General features: G+C 32.8%; 3 protein-coding genes across 8 annotated transcripts; 2 read left to right on the forward strand and 1 right to left on the reverse strand.

Moving 5' to 3' along the window:
* The first annotated feature begins 24 nt into the window (after nucleotides 1–24).
* On the forward strand, nucleotides 25–7,937 carry LOC132905582 (contactin-2). Of its 3 annotated transcripts, XM_060957056.1 has the most exons (7): nucleotides 25–116; nucleotides 319–599; nucleotides 1,376–1,666; nucleotides 1,739–1,929; nucleotides 2,003–2,132; nucleotides 2,241–2,381; nucleotides 3,415–7,937. In XM_060957056.1, the coding sequence occupies exons 2-7, from the start codon at nucleotides 557–559 to the stop codon at nucleotides 3,576–3,578; spliced, it is 960 nt and encodes a 319-aa protein (XP_060813039.1). In that variant the 5' UTR covers nucleotides 25–116; nucleotides 319–556; the 3' UTR covers nucleotides 3,579–7,937. The 3 variants fall into 3 exon arrangements, with proteins under 3 accessions (XP_060813039.1, XP_060813041.1, XP_060813040.1); XM_060957058.1 differs by lacking the exon at nucleotides 25–116 and having other exon boundaries at nucleotides 266–599; nucleotides 3,420–7,937; XM_060957057.1 differs by lacking the exons at nucleotides 25–116; nucleotides 3,415–7,937 and adding an exon at nucleotides 3,330–3,370 and having other exon boundaries at nucleotides 266–599.
* A 513-nt stretch (nucleotides 7,938–8,450) lies between these two features.
* On the reverse strand, nucleotides 8,451–9,744 carry LOC132905584 (exosome complex component RRP40). The gene is made up of 2 exons (XM_060957061.1): nucleotides 9,166–9,744; nucleotides 8,451–9,086 (listed from the first exon to the last, which is right to left on the reverse strand). The coding sequence occupies exons 1-2, from the start codon at nucleotides 9,354–9,356 to the stop codon at nucleotides 8,552–8,554; spliced, it is 726 nt and encodes a 241-aa protein (XP_060813044.1). The 5' UTR covers nucleotides 9,357–9,744; the 3' UTR covers nucleotides 8,451–8,551.
* A 143-nt stretch (nucleotides 9,745–9,887) lies between these two features.
* Nucleotides 9,888–25,049, forward strand: LOC132905560 (serine/arginine repetitive matrix protein 2). 4 transcript variants are annotated; one of them, XM_060957001.1, is made up of 10 exons: nucleotides 9,888–10,036; nucleotides 10,644–10,885; nucleotides 11,199–11,303; nucleotides 16,185–16,463; nucleotides 18,265–18,390; nucleotides 18,468–18,546; nucleotides 19,373–19,428; nucleotides 19,555–21,528; nucleotides 21,613–21,786; nucleotides 22,100–22,722. In XM_060957001.1, exons 2-10 carry the CDS (start codon nucleotides 10,656–10,658, stop codon nucleotides 22,128–22,130), a joined length of 3,054 nt encoding a protein of 1,017 aa, XP_060812984.1. In that variant the 5' UTR covers nucleotides 9,888–10,036; nucleotides 10,644–10,655; the 3' UTR covers nucleotides 22,131–22,722. The 4 variants fall into 4 exon arrangements, with proteins under 4 accessions (XP_060812984.1, XP_060812982.1, XP_060812983.1 ...); XM_060956999.1 differs by lacking the exon at nucleotides 22,100–22,722 and adding an exon at nucleotides 23,057–25,049 and having other exon boundaries at nucleotides 9,889–10,036; XM_060957000.1 differs by lacking the exons at nucleotides 9,888–10,036; nucleotides 10,644–10,885; nucleotides 11,199–11,303; nucleotides 22,100–22,722 and adding exons at nucleotides 11,980–13,965; nucleotides 23,057–25,049.
* The last annotated feature ends 169 nt before the right edge of the window (nucleotides 25,050–25,218 follow it).

A 25,218-nucleotide genomic window follows, 5' to 3' on the forward strand; every position in this document is an offset into this window, starting at 1 on the left:
CAAAGATAGAGGAAAATATGGAGCAGCTCTTCCTCAATCAGTAAAGCAGATTCAACCAGTTCTGATACGAGTATCGATGCACTTCTTCCCGCGTAACAGCGATTCAATTTAATAAGGTAACTAGTCATTTCTAGACCTTTTCAATTGTTTGAAACGATGTCACGATCTAAAATAACGACACATAAAATGAGTATTAATGAAAAACCATTTGATCCTTTCGATTCGTATCATTCTAATCGATACATCTAACTTTACGTCGCGAGATCTTTTCACATATTTAAACAAGACGGCAGCTGGCTACCTTCAGTTTTGATGCAGTTGCAGCCCTGTGTTCTGATAAGGTTCGCATCACCACCGCGAGAGTGCGCCAACTGCAACTCAATAAAATCCAAAGAGCGCCGGACGGGCGGTGTTCCGCGATGCGTGATGAGTTTGACAGCTCCCGCGTACTGAATGTTGTTTAAAAAGTATAAAAAATCGATCGAGAGATGTGACTAAGAAAAAATCCTTAACACGTTTCCGTATGCATCCATGGGAGATCGTCTAATATGGGAGAATGATTGGTCATAGAATTATCACGCTGATACTCTTTCTGGCAGGTAAGTACATAATATTCGTTCAGGCGTAAGTGCACCTGCGGATCAATGTGATACTATACATACGTTCGGTGTTCGTGCGCTTATATACGTGCAGCGTATAAATCGGGCTAAGTACACGATCGTTACGATTCAGGGTCGAGTTATGCAAATTTTGCCGTATATCTCGACTTCCCGAACGGATTATGTGATTTTTTTTTTTGTTCTTACATCCTTTAAATGTTTAATCAAAATCGATAGCACAACGACGCATCAATTTGTATTTTTCTATCGAATTGCTTTTATAGTTCTTATTAGTAATATTAAAGCTTAAAAAATACATATAAGTTTTCGTAAAAACTATATTTTATTTAGATACAATTATACAAAGTATCAAGTACATTCAGTGAATACAATAAGCTATAATTCAAACTCCATGTTCAGATGCTTAGATTATTATAAATATTTTTTCTATTAGAAAAAGAAGAATTGTGGATCCTAATATTAGGTACATCAATTAATTTTTATATGTGTTCATTTTGTAAATTGTATTAATAAAAACGTATCTTTTTTAATGTCTCGGTGAATTTTATTTATATTTTTTATTGTAAATAATATTTTAAATAATAATTGAAATTAATTCATAATTGTAATTTGTAATTTATATCTTTTTATCTATAAATGTTTACCCTATAAAGAGTATTAGAATGTCATTCAAAAAATATATAATTCTACATAAAATTGTTATACAAATACCATTAACTTCATAATTTAATGATTATGTTTTACAATGTTTTTAGCATGGCACGAAGCAGCAACTTTAGTGCCAATAAGATCTGTGGCTGTAGATATAGGTCAGAACTTGACATTAGCATGTGCAGAAGAAGATGCACTGCCACAGTCAGGAGAATCTGTTGGAGTGATGTGGATAAGGGAGGGACGGGAAGATGGACAAATTGAAAGACTAAAGGTTGAGCCTAATGGAGCTTTGCAACTTATTAATGTTAGTGCAGATGATGCTGGAAACTATTCATGCACTCTAGATGACGATCATGATGCTGTCAAAACTAGAATCAACGTACAAGTTAGAAGTAAGTTACTTAAATTTAAATGTAATTCTAAAGTAATTGCAGGTTTATATTGTATTTTTTACTCCATTTTAGCTCCTCCACCAGCTTTACACAATGTATGGGTTAAACCATCAACAATATTGGCAAATATTCTTTGGGAAGTAGCTGGCACAGGTGGTTATCCTATCATAGATTTCACTGCCGAATATCGTCTTAAACCGGATGTGGGTGAAGAACCAGAAGACTGGAAGCCTATTGTTCCAACGCACATTCCTCCAAATTCTGTAAACAATTTTTCTTTTAATGAAATCATCTCTATACCACCGACTGTTGTTATTAAAATTGATAATTTTATAGAGGCAAATTGATGTGTATCACTTGGTGCCAAACACTACTTACACGTTTCGAGTCTGGGCAACAAATCAGCTGGGAAGAGGAGAAATTGTTGAGGTTGAAGGTCATACTCAGCACAGTAATGAAGAATTAGGTACATAATTTAAACGTGATAACTTTACATGATCCTGCATGTAAACAAATCAGTATTTATATAAAATAAATACTATTGCTTACTAATTATAATTGACAATTATTTCAGAACTTGCAAGACATCTCTTAGCAGGTGTAGAAAATTTTGACACTCGTGTCTGGGTGGCAGCAGTAGGGATAGTTATGGGTACACTTATGATTCTTGGTATAGGTACTTGTTACCTCCTCTATCGTGAGTGCAAAGTACCCTGTAAGCATTTCCTGGTAACTTTATCTAAAAGCTTTTGCTTCTACTCTTTCTCTTTCATGCTATTTATTTCTGCTGATGAAACTTATTTCTTTCTATGCAAATAAATTAAAGTAGAATATGCTAGATTATCTAAGTTTGAAAAATATAACATGATTATCTAGAGGACGAAATCTGCAGCAGAAACGATAGCATCACTAACCACTTAACTTATCTATGGCCCTGATCTCTAGCTTTCTTTACATCAGCTATTCTCCTTTCAATCAATTTAGTGCTATTCTAATACAGTGCCAATTATCTTTCACTAATATTTCCCTACTGCAAGCGCTCTGCAAATTAGCATTTAATGAATTTTCTAGTGTTCAACTTTTAAAATTTACTAGCGTTTAATAAATTTTCTTACCAATACCGATTTAACAATAACACTTTTATAACTTTTGCACAAAACACTTTACAACATAAGGCACTAAAATAATCTGTAACATATGTATATCTTTCTATGCAGTTTGCCTGTCAGTAGCACCTTTCTTACTCCTCATAGGAATGAAACTATGACTTTATCAACCACCAAACTTGTTCTGTTTATATAAAGAATTTTTATCTTACTCTTTTACTAACTGTTATATTTTAAATTAAGAAGCTTTGGTGGTTTGTATAAATTTGTTATGCAGAATGATTAGTGTCATGAATAGAAAATATTATAATAATAGTAATATAGAGCATTATGGCCTAGATAACATTGTGTGCTATTAGTAAATCTTTGACTGTATAAAACTTAGGTCAAAGGTAGCACAAATATATTTGCTGGGTAAGCAATATATTTATATATGTGAAAGATTTCTCAATGTGTTTTCATTGATTTATTATTGTATATATATAAATCTTAAATTGAACATAGGATTATTCGATTGTTAATATAACATAAGTTGTTCTTGAATATCCATGGCCCAGCAAACACTGGTAAAGGGAGAGGGTAGAAGCTAATATAACTCATGGCCCAGACCAATGAAAATTAATCTCCGTTCCCGAATTGCAGCGCAGCTGGAGGAGCAGGAAGTGATTGAACTTATACCCAATATCATTCTGAATCCAGGATTTTTCGACGAAAGAACAGAACACATTCCTCAAGATGAAAATTTCAATAACCAAACTACTACACGCTTAAACAATAATAGCGTTGTGCAACCTATGCGACTTTAGCGACTAAATATTTAGATTTCTGTGGCTAATTTTTATTAACAAGTGGCTTGAGCACAATTTATGTGTCACCTTAAACGTAAGTAACTTGAATTACAAGAGGCCTCGAATCCGCCAAGTATCACAATGCGTAGAATCAGATAAGCGATGAAGACGATAATTATTGCGAAAGTGGAAATTTATGTTTATAGTCAGAAAATTGAGAGACGCATCATACATTCCAAGTATTCTAAGGAAATAAATTTTTCACTTACAATATAATGTAAAGTGTTCAAAGCATATGTAAGACTCTGCTAGGTTTTGTGAAATGGAGTAGCACATTTTTGAGAGTGTTTACCAGGATGTTCTAGCATTAAAATTCGATATAGTTGCTCAGTTATCGAGCTTAAAGTCAAGAACTCCTGTAAGCGAAAAAAGGAATATTCTTAGTAAGACTGTAATTCTAAGAACAAAAGGAAAATTTTTGAAGAAACTGAAATCATACGACATTAATATTAAGAGGCAAATTTTTGTCTTACATTCTGCATGAATTCATGTTTTTTACGCAATTATTTTTAACCATTATCACCGAACACAAGTGAGATTTTAATGGACAATATCATGCAGGGAGTAAGACTTTTGCTAATAATACACATCATCCGATTAAAAAAATTTTGTCAAACACGAGGTATGATTAAAGGCTTGCTTACTGCCGTTTTAAGGTGTGCAGAAGTCATTGGTAAAAAAGTTCCTTTTTTGTGTCTTTATAAAAGTTATTGTTTTTTTATTTATTGTTATACGAATGCATTTGTTTTTTAGAGAATATTTTGATAATGCTTTCTTCCAAAAAAGTTAATATAACGGAAGTCAATGCACCATATGCTCTTTCTGGAAAAATCCTGTGAATCAGAGAGTGTACAGTGTAAAAATCATAGTACTCTAATTATAAAAATAATTCTATTATGTTAATGTTATTTCTAGTAATGTTATATTCTTCATATTTTTAACTTTGCATGTAACTATTCAAATATGTCTAATGCTTCAACATGCTTTTGCACTACCTTAATAACAAATGCAATATCCACTGCTATTGAATTATAAAAAGCTATGAAATCAAATTTCATCAAAACCAAATCTTAACAAATACAAAATAGCACAAATCCATGAAAAATAAGTTTCGGTACATAAACTTTTTAGGAAAAAGAAAAAAAAAAGAACATTCAATAAATCTTCATAACATTCAACAAATAAGAATTATTCATGATCATCATACATTCGGTTCAGATTAGTGGTAAATATAGGGCAAAAGTAGAATAGGTTAAAATATTTTGGATATCACCTTTGATAGAATCAAGTTTGTAATCGATCGTTAAAACAGATCTTTTCCACAAATATTCATTTTTTATGAGAAGTATCATCTCGAATTGCATACAAAATTTAACTTAGTCAATCAATGAAGGTTGATGGTTTTGATAAAAGTTCTTCCTGTACAAACAGATACATACATAGTTATTTTCCACAATTTACATGTAGTACCATATCAGAATTTATCATTATGTGAAATACGTTATTAAGATCGTGTTAGTGGGTGTTGAGACTTTTCTTAGTAAAAAATAAAAACAAAAGAGATTTATTTTTAACTTATTGTTAACTTTGAATTTTTTAGATGAAACTTTTCTCGGGAAAAGAACCAAGATAAATTTGTTTACATTTATTGCGTTTTATTGATTAATTTCAGTTAAAACACCATAAGTGATGAATATGGAAATGGTTGTGGAAATTGATTCTTGTGTGTATTAGTCTTTCATGTGTTAATAGTAAAGCTCATAATATAAGAAACATAATACCTTAATGATTCTACTTAAAACAATTACATAAGTTAAATATTGCTTTTGTCAATATAAAAATCTGACAAAAAGCAATTTGGTGCACGCAGGTTGTATAAATATTGGTTGTGCGTTGTTACATTGAAGCTTTATGATCTGTTCTTCCCTGCAGTATAATCTTATAGGGGTGAACAGATTCAATTCGGCTTCGTACTATGCACTCTGTGTTGTGAATGGTATATATACGCGCTAATGAAAAAATAATATGATAATAACAATAATGATAACAATATAAATATATATATTTATATAGCCAAGGCATCATGATATTTTAGCTATAAGCAAAGACAATTTTTTATATAAATAATAATAATGCTGAAATGCAATGATGAATATTTATCTACATATTCATATAGATAATTTTGTGCTATGATATCGAGCTTCAAGAGTGATCTAGTAGATATGCTCATTAAGAGTATTTCATGTAGAATATCATGTTCCTCTTTCCATTTAGAAGAGTCGTGTTTTTTTCACTTTCTCAAGGATTGTATAAAACATCCTTCATTTTTACAAATCAATGCAATATTCTTAAAAACGATGAATAATACATTATAACAATTGCACTCTTTTTCTATAAAGATAACTTTTCCTGCTTTAGATAATCCAGCAATAATATGTCATATATATTACTTTAAACCACGACTCTTTATATATCATGCACATTCAAATAGAATTATAATCACTTGTTTCTGCTGAAATATATAACAATAGGTGTACTGTAATTTAAATATTTAACTGTCTCTATCAAAGCTGTCTGGTGAAGGCATAGGTTTTGCATTTAGCGGCATTAATAATGTGGTGAAGCCTGATAAAAAAAGAAGTATAAATGTTACTTGATATATAAAATGAAAAATTATTCTTATAACTACCAGCTGCTATAGAAACTAACAATAAAATTTAGTCCTCTGGGTTTAGAATTCTGCCATTGCATACCATTAGAAGATCTGCATATCTACCTATGCAATGTAGGATGATCATAAATTAACTTTAATTACATTAGAAATACAATCAGTAAAATAATATCATTAGAATTGAAAGTAAATAGTAAGATAATCATGATTCTTTCTTTTTCCAATAAGATAAACACATGCTCTTTTTAAACTAAATATTTCAAATTAGTTACAGTACTAATGAACACAAAAATTAATTGCTAACTTTAATTACAAGGCATGTCTTTATCATTCTATACCAAAAAATTGTCAAATACTATAATGGTGTAAAATAGATATATTTTTATGAGGTAGATCACAGCGTTATAAACTTAAATCTATGACTACAATGATAATGGCAGATATTTTATGTTCATACTATAAATTACATAAAATCAACAAAAAGATCTTAATCTATTTCTGATTAAGACTGCTTTCTGTTTTATCTAGTGATTTCTTTCATTTAATTCTCTTTTGCATTGATAATCATACATCTTTGAAATTCAAAAGCTATTAAGCACAGCACGTGCATAGCATTTGTCATTATATCTTTGTAGTTAAATGTATTGCATTAATATATTTACTTCATATAACACACTCATGTGAAATATATATTAAGTAAAGCACAATACCATAAAATAGTATAATGGTTGCTGGTGGCACCATAAATCGTCCCTAACATACATACTGCTTGCCTATGACATACCAGAAGAAAAAGAAATTTAATGTGGTTTTTACAAAAAGCTTCTAATTGATTCTGCTTTTTTCATAAAAAACTGATTTTGTTATATGATATTTTACATATAACACGTATTTACAAATATTTGTAAATATCATACAATCATTTCTAAATCCTTTACTTTTTGTAAAAACTACATACCTGTCGTGTCATCATCTATTAGATCAATAATATTAGTTTAACATCCTTACATTAAGTGATGGTAAAAGAGATTTATAATGATATCTCCATAAATAATGTTATAGCGAATAAGTATTAGTCTCGATATTAATTCTGCGATAAGTTATTTAGTTATATATTAACTGAAATTATGTATTAGCTTTTGGTGATTTCTTTATATAATTATTTATTTTGTAAAAAAGAAAAAAAAGAAAAAAAAATGAAAAGCGCAAAAACATATGTTAGAACCGAAATTTGTATATAGTATACACATTATTGTTTTGTTTCTATATTTTGTATAAATTGTTAAATATGCACGCTTGATTATATTAACTTACTTTATTTATGTTAAATATATTGTGTCAGATTAAAAAATCTAATAGTACTCCATATTCGTATAAAATTGTTCGCGTTGAATCAGCATTATTTTAGTTCTAATATGTTGTATGAATCCATTCCATTGACATTATACGCGGTTATAATGTGTAGAAAAATGTTTTCCTAATACCGACATGTTCATGGTTTATTTTATAAACTACGAACAATGCACATTCCATCACGTACAAATCCTGTATTAAAAGAGAAAAATACGAAAATGTAACATGCCTGGGTTAAAAATTGTTTAAGTATTTTTGTGGAAAAAATAAAGAAAATCAAGGTTGTGCTTGAAGGGCTGATACTACCATTAATTAGTATTTAGCTTTCATACTACAATCAGGAGACAAATATTAGTTACATATCAGAGAAGAAATAGCAATTAGTTTAGTCACTTTTAACTTAGATACTGATTGCAATCATCAGATATAAACTATACTAGCTGCTATATTATATTCATTTTTATAACAGCTTTAAAAATTTTTTACAAAATATGAGAATGTACATTATAACATTAATTTCATGAAAATAATCTGATTTTCTCATATTGCTATTTTACCAGGATATGATTTATTCATTGAATGAATGTACATTATTAAATTGCAATCAGAATGATGCAAATAACATGAAAATTTATGTACATTTCTTTTAACAGTATTCATTAATTGTAGTATGTTATGCATTTTCATTGTATTAATATAGCAGTATACATGACCAGCATACTTAATAATGTATGTACTACATATAGCTCTAATTCTACATTTTTATCAAAATGGTTGTCATAATGGTTGTCATCATAATCATCATATTTCACATAAGAAATCATACAGATTTATTTATAAAATTCATTAAAAATATTGATACAATAAATAAAATCATTCATAACATTTGTTTCTTCCTTTATTACAATTAATCTAAATTACCACACTGAGTTAAAAGTAAAGTCTTTTCAATGTCTAAGCATATTTTTTTAATACCATTAGGTGGAGCAAATTCTGCTGCCAAAATAGCAGTTGCTACTGCTATTGTTTCTTGGATAGTCCTTGCTTTTACCCAAACTCTACCGTTCATACCAACTGCAACTTCAAATGCTTGACTACGTGCAAGTGTATTGAACAATAGGGAATTGCGATTTAATATCTTTCTGACAAGACTCAAGGAACAAGTGAAGAGCATGCCTTCAGAGCTCAAAGCACCCAATTTCTTTTCTTTACCATGAGAATCCACACATACAAGTTCTGGTTCCATATCTTTACTGGCAGCTAAAAGCTTAGCAAACACAAGGTCTCCGACCTGAATGTCAGGACGATTTTTCTTTGTAGCTCCTTCAAATGCCAGATATGAAAGAGATGCTTGTTCACTGGCACCTATATCTACCTTGAAAATATCACTACTTCTCTGTGTTACTATACCAACTACATTTTCTCCACGGTTTGGTACATAACTATAAAAAGAAAATACAATATATGGAAATCTTTTTAAAAAATCAGCTAAAATGTCCCTTTAAAATAGAATTTGATTACCGCTTTTGATAACTATCTACATAATATACAGCTGGTTCTGTTTTCTTTAATACACCTGCTTTATATGCAAATACTGTATCAGCTTCGCGGCGAAGTCCAGGTCCTAAAATGATTGTTTCTTTTTTGGTAATTGTAGTAATATCTTTTATAGTATCACCAGGCATTACTACGTCTCCTACACTGACTTCCATTGTCCCTTAGAAGTAAGTGACCTTCGTTTTTACGTTACAATATAAATTATTATAGGTTATAAACATATCATTTACTCATATCTTTTATTATGGAGTGATCATTAATAAAATTATCCATAAACAAATGTATTACTTCTCACTGATATGATTATAAACATACGAAATTAGAGATAATAATGTTTGATTATATTCTGTTGTACCACGTGCATTGCTTCGTGATAAACTTAATGTTTTCTCCTAATCTCGCGCGTTTGTTCGAAACAGATTCGAAAGGAAAAGCGGCTGCGCAATATGATTTATATAAATTGATGCAATTAATTATACAAGAATTGTTATCGATATCACGAATGTACTGGTATAGAAAATAAATATTATTTTATTTCTGGAACTAGAGCTATTAGCCTTAATATAATTCAACTATGCATTTGAATATTGTGGAAAAATATTGTTCTTGAAGCGATTGCGAAATACAATGCAATTTTCCTGGTCTTACGCTTATGTGTGACAGTGGTGCCACCACACGGTACGTTGCGAAGCTGCCGCGTGAAAACGGTAACGCCACAAGAATCGCGGTACTGGTTGTGTTTTTTCGTTAATTGGTTTCGTTTTAAGACGGGTTTGAAAGTCGACAGTTTCGTGCATGACACAACAAGATTGACAGTGGTGTCACTAATGTAAAGGTAATGCTTTTTGACGACGCAAAGTGTATACTTGTGAAATTTGCGCAACGTTCACCGGATCGATAATTGATTTACGTGTGTTCTATTCTAACCTACCTGCCCGTTCCTTCCAAAGTTATTAGTTCAATCATGTCACGTTGTCGATCGATTCGTCGCGATTTAGTTAAGATTTCACTTTGAACACTTGGAAGAATTCTATTAATATACTCCGCGACCCCAATAAAGATGATCTTTAGTCAGGTTTCTAAATGCCTAACCAGTATGCCTATTGTGCACTTACTGTCATTCATTGTTAAGATACTCGTTAATCTATATTATGTACAGAAATGTTCCCGTGATTCTTAGTCAACAAAAATATATATGTATATAATATCATTCTTTGAAACTTTTTTTCTTGTAAAGTTTATCTTTGAAAATTTCTATTCTGATATAATAAACATAAATGGACTTATTTAATTACCTAAATTCAATCAGTATATCATTTAAATAATATTTGTAAGAATTTATTTTTGTATATTCATTTTTACCAAATATGAGTTTGTTTTTTTAATATTCACCAATATTAATAAATTATTCTTTAGAATCCTTTTACATTTTATGATTCTAGGTATAATACAAGATGTACAATGGAATTGGATTACAAACACCACGAGGTTCTGGAACAAATGGACACGTTCAAAGAAATTGGGCAATTGTACGCAAGACTAAAGACAAAGTCACTTACAAAACAGAAGAAGGAAAATTAGATCAGCTAAATAAGCAACCTAACAAAGATATTCTTGATCATGTTAGAAAAAGGAAAGTTGAAGTCAAATGTGCAGAATTAGCAGATATTTTAGAGGAACAAGGGTAAGTACATATCTTTATTTTTATAATAATATCGTATATAAATCTGATTATATTATCGTAACATCATAATTAAAAAATAAATATTCCTTAAAAGTAAATTTAAAAATTAGATATAGATTATGTACGAAAGAAATATAGAGCTTCATCGATCCTTTGAACCCAATAGTAAATGAGATTCCGAACTTCAATTGGATTTGGCTTATCTTTGGCTTCAATATATTCTTTCTATGCAGTGTATTTCTTCACTAAACTGCTAACTATAATTAAACAAATGCTAGAATTCTTCTTTATTTGCTTTCTTTGTGCTTTATAGATTTACATCCGAAGAGGTAACAAAGAAAATAGAATCATACAGATCCATGTTAATGGGAACTGACACCAAACCAGCAATATCTAGAGATGAATTTGGTCGTGTAAAGTAAGTATATTTTCTTCCTTATTATTTACATTTCTATATGATTATATTATATAAAATATGATCAAACAAAATAAATAAACGAAGTAAATAAGCTGCATTTTTAAATTTGCTACAAGTAATTTCATAATATAAAATTGCATGCAAATAGTATTGCATGGTATGTAAATGATGAGCAATATTAGTTTGTTTCTATTTTAAGACTATATTCAGATCCCCTTTATTTATAAAAAAGAAAGAACTTAAAAACCACGAATTCAATGAAAATTTAAACTTTTACGTAACTATTCGTTCTAAATCCATTCATTTATGTCGTTCCAAAACGCGCATATCGAAAATTTTGAAAACGAAAGTTTTAAGAGATTTCGAGATAAAGATCTAATAGCTACGATGGCTAGAACTCGTGTAAATATGATGTCGGAGCTGCAACAGCTTCTGATCGGTAGCTCAGGTTCCCGCTAAACCCAATATTATTGGAGGGTGGAGACATAGTCGCGTTCTCTCTCCCGAGTCGGCTTTCGGGGATATTACGCGGCCGATATCGACGTACCCCATAGCGCCGGCGCCACCCACGAATAGGGGGAGATACGGAGGTGCACAGAAAGAGAAACAGAGATACGCAAAGGGTCGAGCCAGAGAGAGGGAGAATTCTGTTCCAGCATCTCTCATACTCGACTCTTTCCGCCTCAGTGCGAGGATGGACCGGCGTTACGACGCTACGCGTCGTCGACTCTCGTCGAGTACGCGAATCGTCGACCAATAGTCGGAAGAAAAAAAATTAAAAAAGAAAAAAAAAGAGACCAAAAACAGGAGGGAACATGTAACGGTTTCGTGATACACTCGCAAACAAACAAATCACAAAAGTCTTCCTTTAGCGTATAGATTATTATATATATACATACATATATATATATATTATATATTATATGTTTTAATTAATCGTAAGTGATAAGTTGGCGTGTTAAGTGTAATTCAAGGTACGTAGGTTGAATTCAGAGGAGGAAGAGGAAATCATTCGTACTCGTGTATTAATTCAATCTCAATTCCGATTTAAATTTACGCACATGTTCCGTACGGATACGCACATCTATTATAAAATTTGTTAGATCAAGGAACATATTAGAAAAAGATTAAGGGTAAAAAGAAACTCCTAATTCTAACGCAGAGGGAGAGCGAGAAGATTTAACAGAAGAGCATAATTCCCACGTGTTTCGAATTGATTACGAGAGAAGAGAAATCGGAAGATTCGAATGGGATCCGAAATTTTTCTATGATAAAAATCCATGTGTCTCCAGGTCGATGAATCGACAATAATTAATTAAGACGTCTTGCTTCTCTGTGCACTCGGTGTGTACGAGTCGAGGTGCGGCGACTATAGTGTGCCTAATACGAAGTCTTCCTTAGCATGTAAGCTACAATGAAATTACAATATATTCCTATATTCTTACACGAGTCACTAAGATATATATCTCTATACGATATACATGTATTACTAATTATATAAAACTCTTAAAAATCTAAGAGAAAAAACACAAGCAAGTTTGAAGAGGAAATACTTTAAAAAATTTAAGAGAAATTAACACGAAAAAGAAATTTCTCAAATAATTCCAAACAAAAAGTTGGTTATTTTAAGAAGAAATTGGTTTCAACGACGATTGCTGTTGGGAGAAATAATCGATCAAGCAACGAGGAATTTTCCTCGCGAACAAGAGAAGATAGGGAAAGAGAGAAAAGAGAAGAAAGAGATCCAGAGACGAAAAGTGACGTTTTCATCATCGCTGCCGGATGATTGTTCTCGGTAGGATAGCAGAAGTTCTGAATAAGGTGCTGGTGTAATCGGGGGAGGAAGCCATTACCTGCGCCCCCAACCCTCAACCCCCTTCCGGCCGCCTAAACTGTCAAAGCCTGCCTCGAGAAGGGGATTAAGCTGCATCGGAACTACTCGCATACCCGTCGCCCGACCGGTAGAGCTCCTTAACGTAAATTAGCGGCCGATCGTGCTTAATGCTCATCTAATTACCCGGCCGTTAATTATTCAAGCCCATAGTTTGTCCTCTAGAGTTGCCAGTGGCTGACCAAGCAAATTGCTGGCTAAATGAGATAAAATTTATTGGTAACTATATCGGGAAAATACCAAATACATTATTACAAATCTTCTCAGAAATCTTATAATATGTTACATCTCATAATTTGAAAACGTTTATGTAAATGATATAAAGGAAACTTGAAAGAATTACCAAAATGTATATTTCAATGAAGGGATCAAGAAAAATATCGATTACAAATAGAAGAGAGAATTTGTAACAAGATCGAAGTTTCGATTAATTTATATATATTGTTAATTGAATAAAACCAAGGAAGAGGAGGAATTTTTTCTATCGAGAGTTTTGAATCAAGGAATGATTATGTCTGTGACAGTAGCTCCTTTGAAACCAGCTCGTGGACGAGGTCCAGCTGATGGCCGAGCATTTTTTGAGACACTCTGGAGAGGAAATTTCTTCTTGGATAGACAGAAGGTGATGAAACGATCGCGAAAACGAAAGTTGCAAGCGGCTAATGGAAAGAAGCGTGCACAGCTGCAGATGCGACAGCATTGTTGCTGTTGTCAGCGCATACAACTCCACCTCCTCGCCGGACGGCGAAGCAACATGCGCTCCGTCGTTAGGTGATTTTGTCACGAACGTTTGTTAAGTGTATAATTTCTTCTTACGTTGAATAATACGTTTTTATAGTCTGCTTTTTATTTGTGGGAATTTATCTTGTTCAGACATGAACTTTTTACTTTTCATTACTATAAAAATGGTAAATGTTCATCCTTTTTTTTTTTTTTGAATATTTTGTAATATTTGTATGCATTTTTAAGCTTTTTTGCCGTCTACCTTTCACCTGTGAAGATTTATTGTTTCGAGATAAAATCTTTTTACATTATATAAAAATCTTTCAAAAGTTATCCAAGGTAAAAATTTTTATCATTTTTATAATTTTTCTAGATTTTAAGAAAATTCTTTTTCTACGTAATCATTATTTCAAAGACTTAGAATGATTGTATTTTTAACTTTGAATTAACTTTCTCGAGAAGTCCGTGGAAAGATGAAAGACTAACTGAAGGAATTGGGTTTCTCTGACCACAGATTATCGTCTCTACTTATTGTACATGGATATTTGATACCTCTAATGGCATACAGCGGATAGAATGTAGGAAAGTATCGCTACATATTCCTTTCCTATACAAACATTGCTATAAATATATTTGTTTATTTTACAGTTTTTAACTAGAAAGTTAATAACTTAAAAAGTTCTCGACAGAAATTCAAAACCTAAAAATATCAGCAAAAAGGAGATGTGATAAACTGGGGGGATTAAAAAGGCAAACGCTCTCTTTGAGTTCTATTTGGGGATGATTCACACTGTTGACCCCCAATCCCACGCGAAAGGGAAACATTTCCCTGTAAACAACTGTTACCCTTTAACACGCCATAATAATCAAAAGTAACTGCCTTTACGATACTACAATACTTCGTTCAATTATTTTAAATATAATAATTCGAAAACAAATTCAACTCCATCTTAGGAAAACAGAAAGATAAGAGAAAGGAAAAAGTGTACAAAATACCTATTTTCTAAAAAAAATGACTATCAGAGACTCACATTATTTAACTCTACTTTACATAAAGAAAAAAAGAAAATTCAGAAGAAAAAATATTATATATTAAAATATAAAATATCTCATCTTTCAAAAGAACAATTACCAGAAAATTCATATCATTTCGAATGAAATCAACCATCAAACTCTTTAAATTAAATAAGCCTGTTAAAGGGTGACAAGAGAAAAATAAATAAAAGCACAAGAAAAAATAAAAATTATTTGGCCGTTTGATCTCCGTTTAGCGATACTTCGCAAGTGGTTGGCTGCTGAATTCGAGCGTGCAGCGACGAGGAGTAGTGGCGCGAAAGGGATAGCAGAAAAGAGAACAGCTGGATTGTATTGATCCGCGCTCGAGCGTTGGCGTAGGGGTAGCTCGGCCGATCCCGGCCTCGCTTGCTGCTTTTCATTCGCGGGGTAGAAGAGGGGCCACCTCGATTTCTCTTCGGTATAGTCTCTCTGTTCGGTGTTATGTCACTGCCTTGCCGCATTGTCCGGACGGTTTCATCGACGTTCGCCAAGGCTACACCGAGGGACACGCCGTCCACCTCCTTCATCGTCAGTCTCTTTACACGCTTTATGGATCGTCGCGAAATTTCACAGAACTAAAGCGGCCCACCAAGTGTGTCCGGTTCTGCGCGACGATGACGGTGAAAATATCAACGCGGTACGAATTTTCCTCGTTTCACCCCCGTGTCGTGTTGCGTCCTCGTCGCGTCATCAAATTCGATTAGAATATCAAAATAGGTCATATTACCTGTTTTCGTTCCTTCCTCCACGACATGTGTTTATTTTTATTCATAGCACAGTTACTTCATCGGATTTTTCTTATCTCGTGTGGAAAAAAATATCTTGTTGGAAAGAAAATATTCTTTACATCACAGATATTTTTTATACTGTTTCTGGAAGAGTTGATCTAATGGCCACGTGTTTCTAGGTTTATGTGCGAACTTGGTATACGTTCGGTGCACGGGGTCAATGTGTTCGCATATGATTTACTGAGTAAAGTTTCCAGTGCCTTTAAGTGACAATATCACACGGCAGTGATCATTAAAATCTAAGATTTCTTTCCGGATCGAAAGATTTTAATTTAAGAATTTTTATTATTAATTTATTGTATTAATCGTTTGGATTGAAATAATTTACGCGATGCGAGATTACTTTGTTATTGATTTACTGTATCATTCGTGCAAAAGAGATTTATGCTTGATGGAAAATGACAATACAAGTTTTTCTTGCAGTGTAAGAGAGACACATCAGATCGCCGAGGCGCAGCAAGAGAAAAATGCAAAGCTACGCGAGGCGTTTGGGATATCGGAGTTCTTCGTGGAGGGAAGTAGCCTAGATCCGCAGAGGCACGCGCGCGAGGCTGAGGCAAGAGCAGCGGCGAGCAAAGTGTATGAATTAGTACGGACCCCGAGTCCAGTTCCGGACACCACGTCCGTCCCGGAGAAGAAGAAACGCAAACGGTCCGGTAGTGCAATTAAAAAGAAAAAGGGAAAGAAGCATAAGAAGGAAAGGTAAAAGACAACGTAATGGTGCACGGGTCAATGGAGGCTGGATTCGATGTTTTGATTAATCCACCAAAATAAAGACAAATAAGATAATGTAAGTGCAGATGAAGGAAATTGTAGTAATTATATTACTACATTGTACTGTTGTATATTAAAAGATTGGATATACTGTATACTATAGCGTAGCAGTAGTACTATAACGGTATACTACAGCATACTATAGTATAGTAGTAATAAAATAGTGTACAATATTGTTTGTTATATTATAGTGCAATGTAATGATATATATTATGCGTGACTTGCATTGTTTAAACAAAAAATTCGTATCGATGTCCCATATGAGAGAAAATGTACACGAATCCAGGCTCCAAGACCGAACGGACCATCCCCCGTAGTAGCTCCTCTCCTAACCCCCGGTTAATTATTCATTTATCGCAAATTCCACACTCGTTCATTTGCTTACTACACACCTCTTGTCAGATACTGACTCATGACTCACCTACTATTTCATGTCCCATACACCTTTCTCTGTTTCAAACAGAACTGAGGAGGACTGAGTGCCTACCCAGTAGGCTCAGTAGGTAAGTGTGGTCGTCGCGTCTACTTTCCAAAAAAAAAAAGTTTAAAAAATTAAAAAAGTAATAAAAGAAAATAAAAGATACGCTTGAAAAAATAAAAAACCATATAAAATATCTGTATTAAGAAAAGAAAGAAAGAAAAATAGTCGAGTCTAATATATTTAGGTATTTGTCTAAATAGGCATAATTAGAGGGTAAATGTTTGCTGTATTGCTGGAATTCCTGTAACATCAAAAATTAGTAATCAGCAAGATTTTTTGTCAGATACAATGTAATGATGTAAGAAAACAGTGGGCAAACATTTACTTTGATATTATACAAAATATACACGGGTTTTTTAAACAAATAACGTTGTACGTAATCTGACGCGTAAATCATGCATTTCTATCTTTGTTGTTGTTATCGATAAAGCTTGTTGTTAATGTCATCTCTCTATTTTTTTCTGACAAGTCCGTCCCTATCGATGGTTATCAAGGTAATGCTAATCCCATATTATATCAATACTCCTCATATTTTGTATACTCGTCTTTTGTAACTTTTGAAAGATTTGGTTTGACATAACGCACAATGTCCGGTAACTAGTTAGAAAAAAAAAAGAAAAAAAAAAGGAAAATCTCGCAGAACGTATGAAAAACCAAATCTTTCAAATGAGTGATTATGTAGTCGGTTTGTTAGCTATAGCCCGATATTGTGATTTTCACCTTATATATGTATCGTTGTACTTATATTTTTTATTACTTAATTCACTTGGGATTGCAGTGAAAGATTGGAAAAAATATGTTTATATATATAATTTTTCGTTTTTTTTTCTACGTCGATACTTACTAAAATATTCACATACTGCATTTCCTATACATATACATATATATCAGTATATAAGTTAGTATCCATTTTTTAAATTGAATACCTTATCCAGATGCTGAGATAGATCAGTGTAAAAATTTCGCCCGGAATTACGCGTTCTCAACTGCTACTTTTTCCGAGTTTCTTACTTTTTAATCGAATACAGCAGGTAGCTTGTATCATTAGAATAAAGTATTTGTTTCACACACGGATACATTGTACTACAGCTTTCTTTATTGTCAGCACAAGGTATGCACTTGTCGACAGGAAGACGTCCACTGCAAGAATTAAAAAAATTAAATATTATTAACCAAAAAAAAAAAAAAAAAAAATATTAAACTTATTTATAGTGAAAATTTTAGAATAACTACGAACGAATTTCCTAGGTCGGAATCTCCGAAGGGTAGCAAGAAGAAAGAAAAATCTAAGAAGAAGAAAAAGGAAAAGAAACACAAGAAGACTGAGGCTAGTTCCTCTGACAGTGATTCTAGTGAAGCTTCAGATGATAGCAGGTAATCAAACTTCTAAAATTTGTATCTTTTTATACTTAATATACATATTCAATTATTAATATAATTGATCTTTTTAGTTCTTCCGAAACTGAGTCAAAGAAGAAAAAGAAAAAAAAGAAGAAGAAGTCAAAGGCAGAGGCAAAAGAAAAGCATGAGGTAGGAAAAATGATGCTAAGGAAACAGATACGAAATTTCTATCTTCCTCTCTCTTTCTATACATATACATATTTATAACTATATTATATCCATATATATATATATATATACCTTATATATATATATACCTTAGCACGTGAAACAGGAGCATGTGACATTTACTTTTACGTTCATTTTTCTCCTATTAGTTGTTAATCGAACATTGGATTTTATAAGATATTTTGTGTTGCCGCCTAACTTTGAATAAGCATGATTCATTGCTTGTTTCTGTAAAGATTTTTATCTGATTTCAAGTTAACAGTCATTATTTCAAAAGTGTAAATCTCAGTATTGTTTGTAATTATCAGCGCCATTTGACAGGATATATTCCCTGAGTGAGTACCAGATATGCCGCTACTCAATGTAATAATAATTTTGTAATTTTTCTATTCGTACGAATTTTTGCGATTGTTGTTGCCTTTTCACTCGTTTTGTGTCAAGCACCATCACGTTTACGAGAGAATAAACGAATAGGAGACTGCTTGTTCTCTGACCTAGGTGCAATGCAAACAGATTAATATTAAAATAGTATATAACGTTTACATTATCAACTTTTCTGATTTTTTTATTTTCTCAATTATGTTTCTTTCGCGGACACATCTCTTCAACTGAAACACTTCGTACATTTATTATCTTCTGAATTTGTACTAGAGCGAATGAGCAGACTCCAGAGAATCTTTGAACAATTACGATTTCTTTTTTTATCCTACTGACAAGTACATATGCATGATTGATGTTCGCTAGATAATTCTGTCTAATATAGTAATCCATACTGTTCTTCTTCTAGAAGAAAAAAATACCCGTCAAGAAGAAGCATCAGTCATCCGAGAGCTCGTCAGATAGGTAAATTTCAAATTCAAAGTTTTTCAAATAAATTTTTCAAATAGGGTAATTGAATAATCCCAAATAGAAATCATTTTTTTAATAGTACATAGTTTTATATTATATATAAGTTTGATGAATTTCCAGTTCTCCAGAGAGGCCGAAAAAGTCTATGAAACATGACAAAATTGTAGAGAAAGCTAAGAACGATGAGACGGAGAACACAACGAAAGAGCCTCGATCGAATCGCTCACCAAAGAAGCAAGAGAAAGGTCGAAACGAAACTCTTCCTCCCAAGAGGAAAGATTCTCCCGTTAAAAAACCTGCGCCAGAGAAAAAGGATAAATCACCAGCTGTACATAAGAGTCCTCCACCAAGGCGACATAGATCACCGTCAAGAAGTAAAGCTGATAGAGGAAGGTCTCCTAAAAGATATTCAAGGTCACGACGAATTAGCCCTTCACCAAGGAGAAGAAGGATTTCGAGATCTCCAAGAAGATACAACAGATACTCCATATCCAGAAGCAGAAGTCGATCGAGGTACGATCGTTATGGATCACGACGTCGATTGTCACCACTTCCTAGACGCAGAAGATCCGATTCTCGAAGAAGATCCAGGTCTCCCAGAAGACAGAGAGATAGACGAGAAAGATCTAGAGATCATCGTAGGAGTCGTAGTAGGACAAGAAGTAGATCTAGAAGATCTACCTTGAGTTATTCTCCTGTACGGAAAAATCCGGAACGGTACAAACACATATTAGAAGAGAAGAAGAAACGAGATCAAAAGAAGAATCACGATAACAAACGGAGATCTCGATCAACTTCGAAAGCGAGAAAAATGCGAACAATTACACCAAGAGTTAGGTTACGTTCCTCGAGCGAGGATGAAACAGATATAGCAGACGATGAACCAAAAGCAGAGGACGAAGAGAAAATGAAAGAAATGCATACATTGAAGCGATTACAGAGTGGATTAGCCGCTAAAGCCAGAGAGACTCTTGGTAAGAAGATAATAAGTCCAGTAAAGATTAAAATTGAGAAGAAAGAAGATAGCGTGTTGGATATAGCTTTACCAAATGACCCGCCCAAAATGGTACAAAATACTATTGGTCTTGTGCAAGAGAAATCTAAGTCAAAATCTCCTATATCTCATTTACCTGCTATTCAATCTCCAGTGTCTAGCAGATCACCTTCACCAGCTTTACCATTGACTAGAGAAGAGGCTGCAATAAAAATACGATCTCCGAGTGAATCGCCTCCTCCATTGCCACCAGTCTTAAATAAGGTTGACTTAAGGTCACCGAACACGACAGCTAAGACAAATCATCGTTCAAAGTCTCCTAGTATCACCAAGAAAAATTCGCCAGTTGCCTCAAGAAAACACTCGTCACAGAGCAAATCGTCCTCACACTCACCGCCCATATCTATCTCCCTTAAAGACACTACTATAAAACTACGTTCTCCAAGTGAATCCCCGCCTCCAATTCCTAGTAACAAATCTAAGCAAAGATCTGCATCACCAATCATCTCAAAAAAGAGTTCTCCTGTTTCTAGAAAGCATTCTCCGGGGAATAAGTCTTACTCCAGGTCACCTTCCAGGTCGTACACGAGATCTGTGTCACTGGAGAAAAGGTCTTCCAGATCGCCTCGGCATCGTTCAAGGTCCGTCTCCAGAGACAAAAAATCACGTTCTGTATCGAGAAGCAAGAAATCGGCATCTCCTAGACACAGGTCTCCAACATCTCCAACAAGATCGAAGAAATCATCTAAATCTCCAGAAAGGTCAAAGAGATTGAGCAGATCAAGGTCTTCTTCGGAATCAAAACGATCTGTATCTAGATCTCCGTCACGTTCAAAAAAATCTCCGTCTCATTCCCCGGAAAAGTTAAGGTCCAGGAGTAGGACCAGGTCGTTATCGAAAAGATCCAGGAGCCGATCTCTATCGAAGAAGTCTAGAAGCAGATCTTTGTCAAAGAAATCGCGTAGTCGATCACTGTCGAAGAAATCTAGAAGTCGGTCGCTATCGAAGAAGTCAAGAAGCCGTTCGCGGTCATTGTCCAGGCTGTCGCGAGATAAAGAGAAGAGAAGTCATAGTAGGAGTAGTTCACGTTCTTCTTTAAGGTGAATAATTAGTCTTTTTTACATGCATTTCTTTTACTCTATTCTTATAAGAAATTGTTTAATGTATTTCTATTTTGTGTCCAGTTCAAGGCATAGTCGTAGAAGTTTCTCTAGTTCATCGCGGTCATCAAGCAGCGTTTCTAGTAGGTCTTCTCGTTCAACGTCCAGCAGTTCCGCTTCTAGTAGGTGTTCTCGGTCTCCGTCGATACCTCGACGTCATGGCTCACCTAGTTTTCTAGATAGACGTCGTATTACAAGGTAGGTATCTATACAACGGTAGTTTCGATATCGTAGCATCAGGTTTTACAGCGCACCACGCCAAATCTTGTAAGCTCACATTGTTGTATCAAACGTAGAAATGTTTATCTTCTTTCGACTTTTATTTTTTATTTTCGTTTTTTGATTTTATATATTCATCATCGATGTATCCATCTCACGATTGAAACGCTCACTTGTTTAAGAAGTTCCGATTAATAATAAGCAATTTGCAAAGCGACGATATCGATAAGTTTACGATGAATTCACGCTTGGACGTTCTTTTATTAATGCTATTTTGTGTTGTGTCCTACAGAGACAGATCGAGGGACAGGCATAGAAGATAAAGTTACGGCTTCGCACAGATGTTTCTATTACTTTCCTATAATTATAATGTAGTAGTAAACATGTGATGCATACTGAATTTCATTTTTAATAAGTAAATAAGAAAAGAAAGAGAAACAAAGCAATTTTAGCTGCAACCATGAAGACTAGCTTAATGATTATTAATGAATAAGCATAAAGAATGGTGTAGTTTAATTATAATTATTCGTGCATATTATGACATATTAAAACTTTATCAGTATCGATTTAATAATTTTCTAAGGAACTACTTTCGACACTCGTATACAATTACTATGCAATGCGTCTAATTAGCGAATTTGCCGCATCTAATTACCCGCGTTATGTAAAATGAAAGTATACTCCGTTACAACTTATATATGAATTTCGTTTCAAGTCAGTCAAGTATACTTATGTTTGTATGATTTTTTTTTCCCCCTTTTTTCATTTATATCTAATTGCTTATAAAATAATCTAAATATGAGTAGACGTAGCATGCGTGTATCTTCCTTATAAATTATTGTAAATGACATATTTGCAGTAGAGATTCTCTTTTATTTTGTCAGTCACAAATAAAATGTATTTACCGCTATAAAAGCAACCTGTTTTCTTTAGTTCTTGATATACATTTTTGTTCGTTGTGTTCTGTGAATCATTTTCAATCCACTGCCTTCCTTTATTAAAATTACAGCAAGGTAAGTAACACGTTTTTATTTTTGCATGGTTTCTTTTGTTGCATTGCATGGTTTATTTTGCACGTTCCTTTTTTTCAATATCTAATATTATCGATAATATATATTATATCTATTTAAATTATTTAATTCATATAAGAGTTGTTTACGATTAACATATTTTTGTCTAATTTTTAACAAACGTTCTCTATTGTATGTAACTGTGTGATTATCATAATATTAACAGTCGTTAATTTTAGCGCCAGGAAACGACCAATTCCATATCATCGACCTACTCCGTCACCACCTTCGTCACCGAGTAGTTCAGATAGCAGCAGACATACTAATTGGTCAAGTCCAAGTCATCGATCAAGTTGTTCCCCGTGTCGAAGTCCATCATACACGCGTTGAAGCGATTGAGCGAATCCATAAAGACTAGACGTTCCTTTCATGTATCAGATTTAGAATGGTGCGGATCATGAAGGTCCTTTGATGCTTTTTTCTAACATCATGTCTTACGTCATGTTAAATCATGTTTATAATGTTGGAAATTGACACGATTGTAAAGAAAGGTTTCACTGTATTTTTTCGTATCAGGAAGGTACAAAGATAATACACCATTCTGAGTTTGGTGCATCATCTTTAAATCTTTGTAAATTCTTAATATGCATTTACATGTTTGATCTCGTAACTCGTAACTTAATAATACTCATCGATGATGGTTCACAGTAATACCATCAGCTTCAGTATTAGTAACACTAACGTTATTTCTATTGCTCCATTTTTATTTTAGTTAGATGTTAGGTAAGAATGATTTTAACGTACTTACAGTATGATATTTATATCATTACTAGGACAAACATATTACCAAAGAAATGAAAGATTTAAGTTTGTCTATCATTCATCTTTCAATTTTGTGAATTGAAACAAGATTTAAAAGCTAGATGTGCAAGAGTAACCAGAGATAAGATATTTTAATAATAGGATATATGACTAATTTATAGCAAAATTTTATAACACCATCATTTTTGGAAGTACATTATCTTCCTCGATTATATTGTCTCACGATCTTGTGAATTTTATGTCTTCATAAAATAATGTTTTTCGTAGACTTATGTACATCTACGTACTTAAGCAATAAGAAGACAATGATGATTATAAGCATCATGAAGTATGTTGATTGCAGCTTCTTAAGATCTCATATCATTATTCAATAACAATTCTATTATTTGAAGGTTCATTTAAAACTATTCTAGTAGTACAACGTCTGGGCGATTTTCTAATCATACAATTGTTTGTTATACAAACACCAGCTAGTCAAATTTTAGACATTCCATTAGTAATTAACGTACTGAAACATTATTCAAATTGATCTATTAATTTTTCAAGGAAGTAATTCATATTTTAGTGCAATGTTTTACACTTGTTCCTTTTGTATATACATATATATTATTGTGTATAGACTCAGCACCATGCTCGTTTGCTATATTAATTTATTTATTTTCTGATTTTTATAAATATATATATTTATTTATTTATTTATTTATATCATGAATAGCTAGTCATTTGTCAATTGAAGACAAGAAAAATGTATAAAAGTGATGTTAAACTATTAGAGTTTCGTTTACTGGCAATACTCAATTTATCTGAATGCTAGTCAGAAAGTTTTCATTTGGCTGTAAGGCCAGGCAGCGTACCAAAAGACATAATTAGACTAGTCTTGATTATTCAAAGTTAAGTCTTGAAAATGTATGTATAGGGTTACAAAATCATATTTAAAAAGTCTACATTGTTTATGATTAGGAGGAAAAACTACGTAGAATTAGTTCTTGCATAATGACTGACTCAGTTTTATTGAAAAAAATGTCAATTGCTATAGTGTTGCAACATTAATTCACCCTTGATGCATATCTATGAAACGAAGCTGAAACATAAATATGTAGATATTTATCACATGAAAGACTTGATTTTAGAATTAATATATGTAAGGTCTGGAAAATTCATTCTATCATTTGATTAATGCGTTTTACAATATGACAAAACTCTGACGAAGTATGAAGTGGAAGTTATTTATACGAATGTAGGAAGGAAAAACATTGTTATCTTTGCACACCATGGCTCTTGACATTAATATTTATTATTCATAATTTACAGCCGTCAAATGTTACCATCGTTGAAATGAAAGAAATTCTGATTATATCTGTAATATACTCTGTATTGTTGTTGTGTGATTAAATTAAAAAGCTTAAAATATTTTCTTCTTCTTTTACAAAACATACGAAATTAATTTATATATATAACCATTCTTATACCACAGCTTAGGTACTAGTAAGGATAGTGTTCAGTTTAAAACTGTATATTATGTACAATAGTACAATTATATACAGATTAAACTGTGTAACATTGGAATGAAAAATTATTT

The sequence above is a fragment of the Bombus pascuorum genome, chromosome 3 (genome assembly GCF_905332965.1).
Source record: "Bombus pascuorum chromosome 3, iyBomPasc1.1, whole genome shotgun sequence".
Taxonomy (NCBI): Eukaryota; Metazoa; Arthropoda; class Insecta; order Hymenoptera; family Apidae; genus Bombus; species Bombus pascuorum.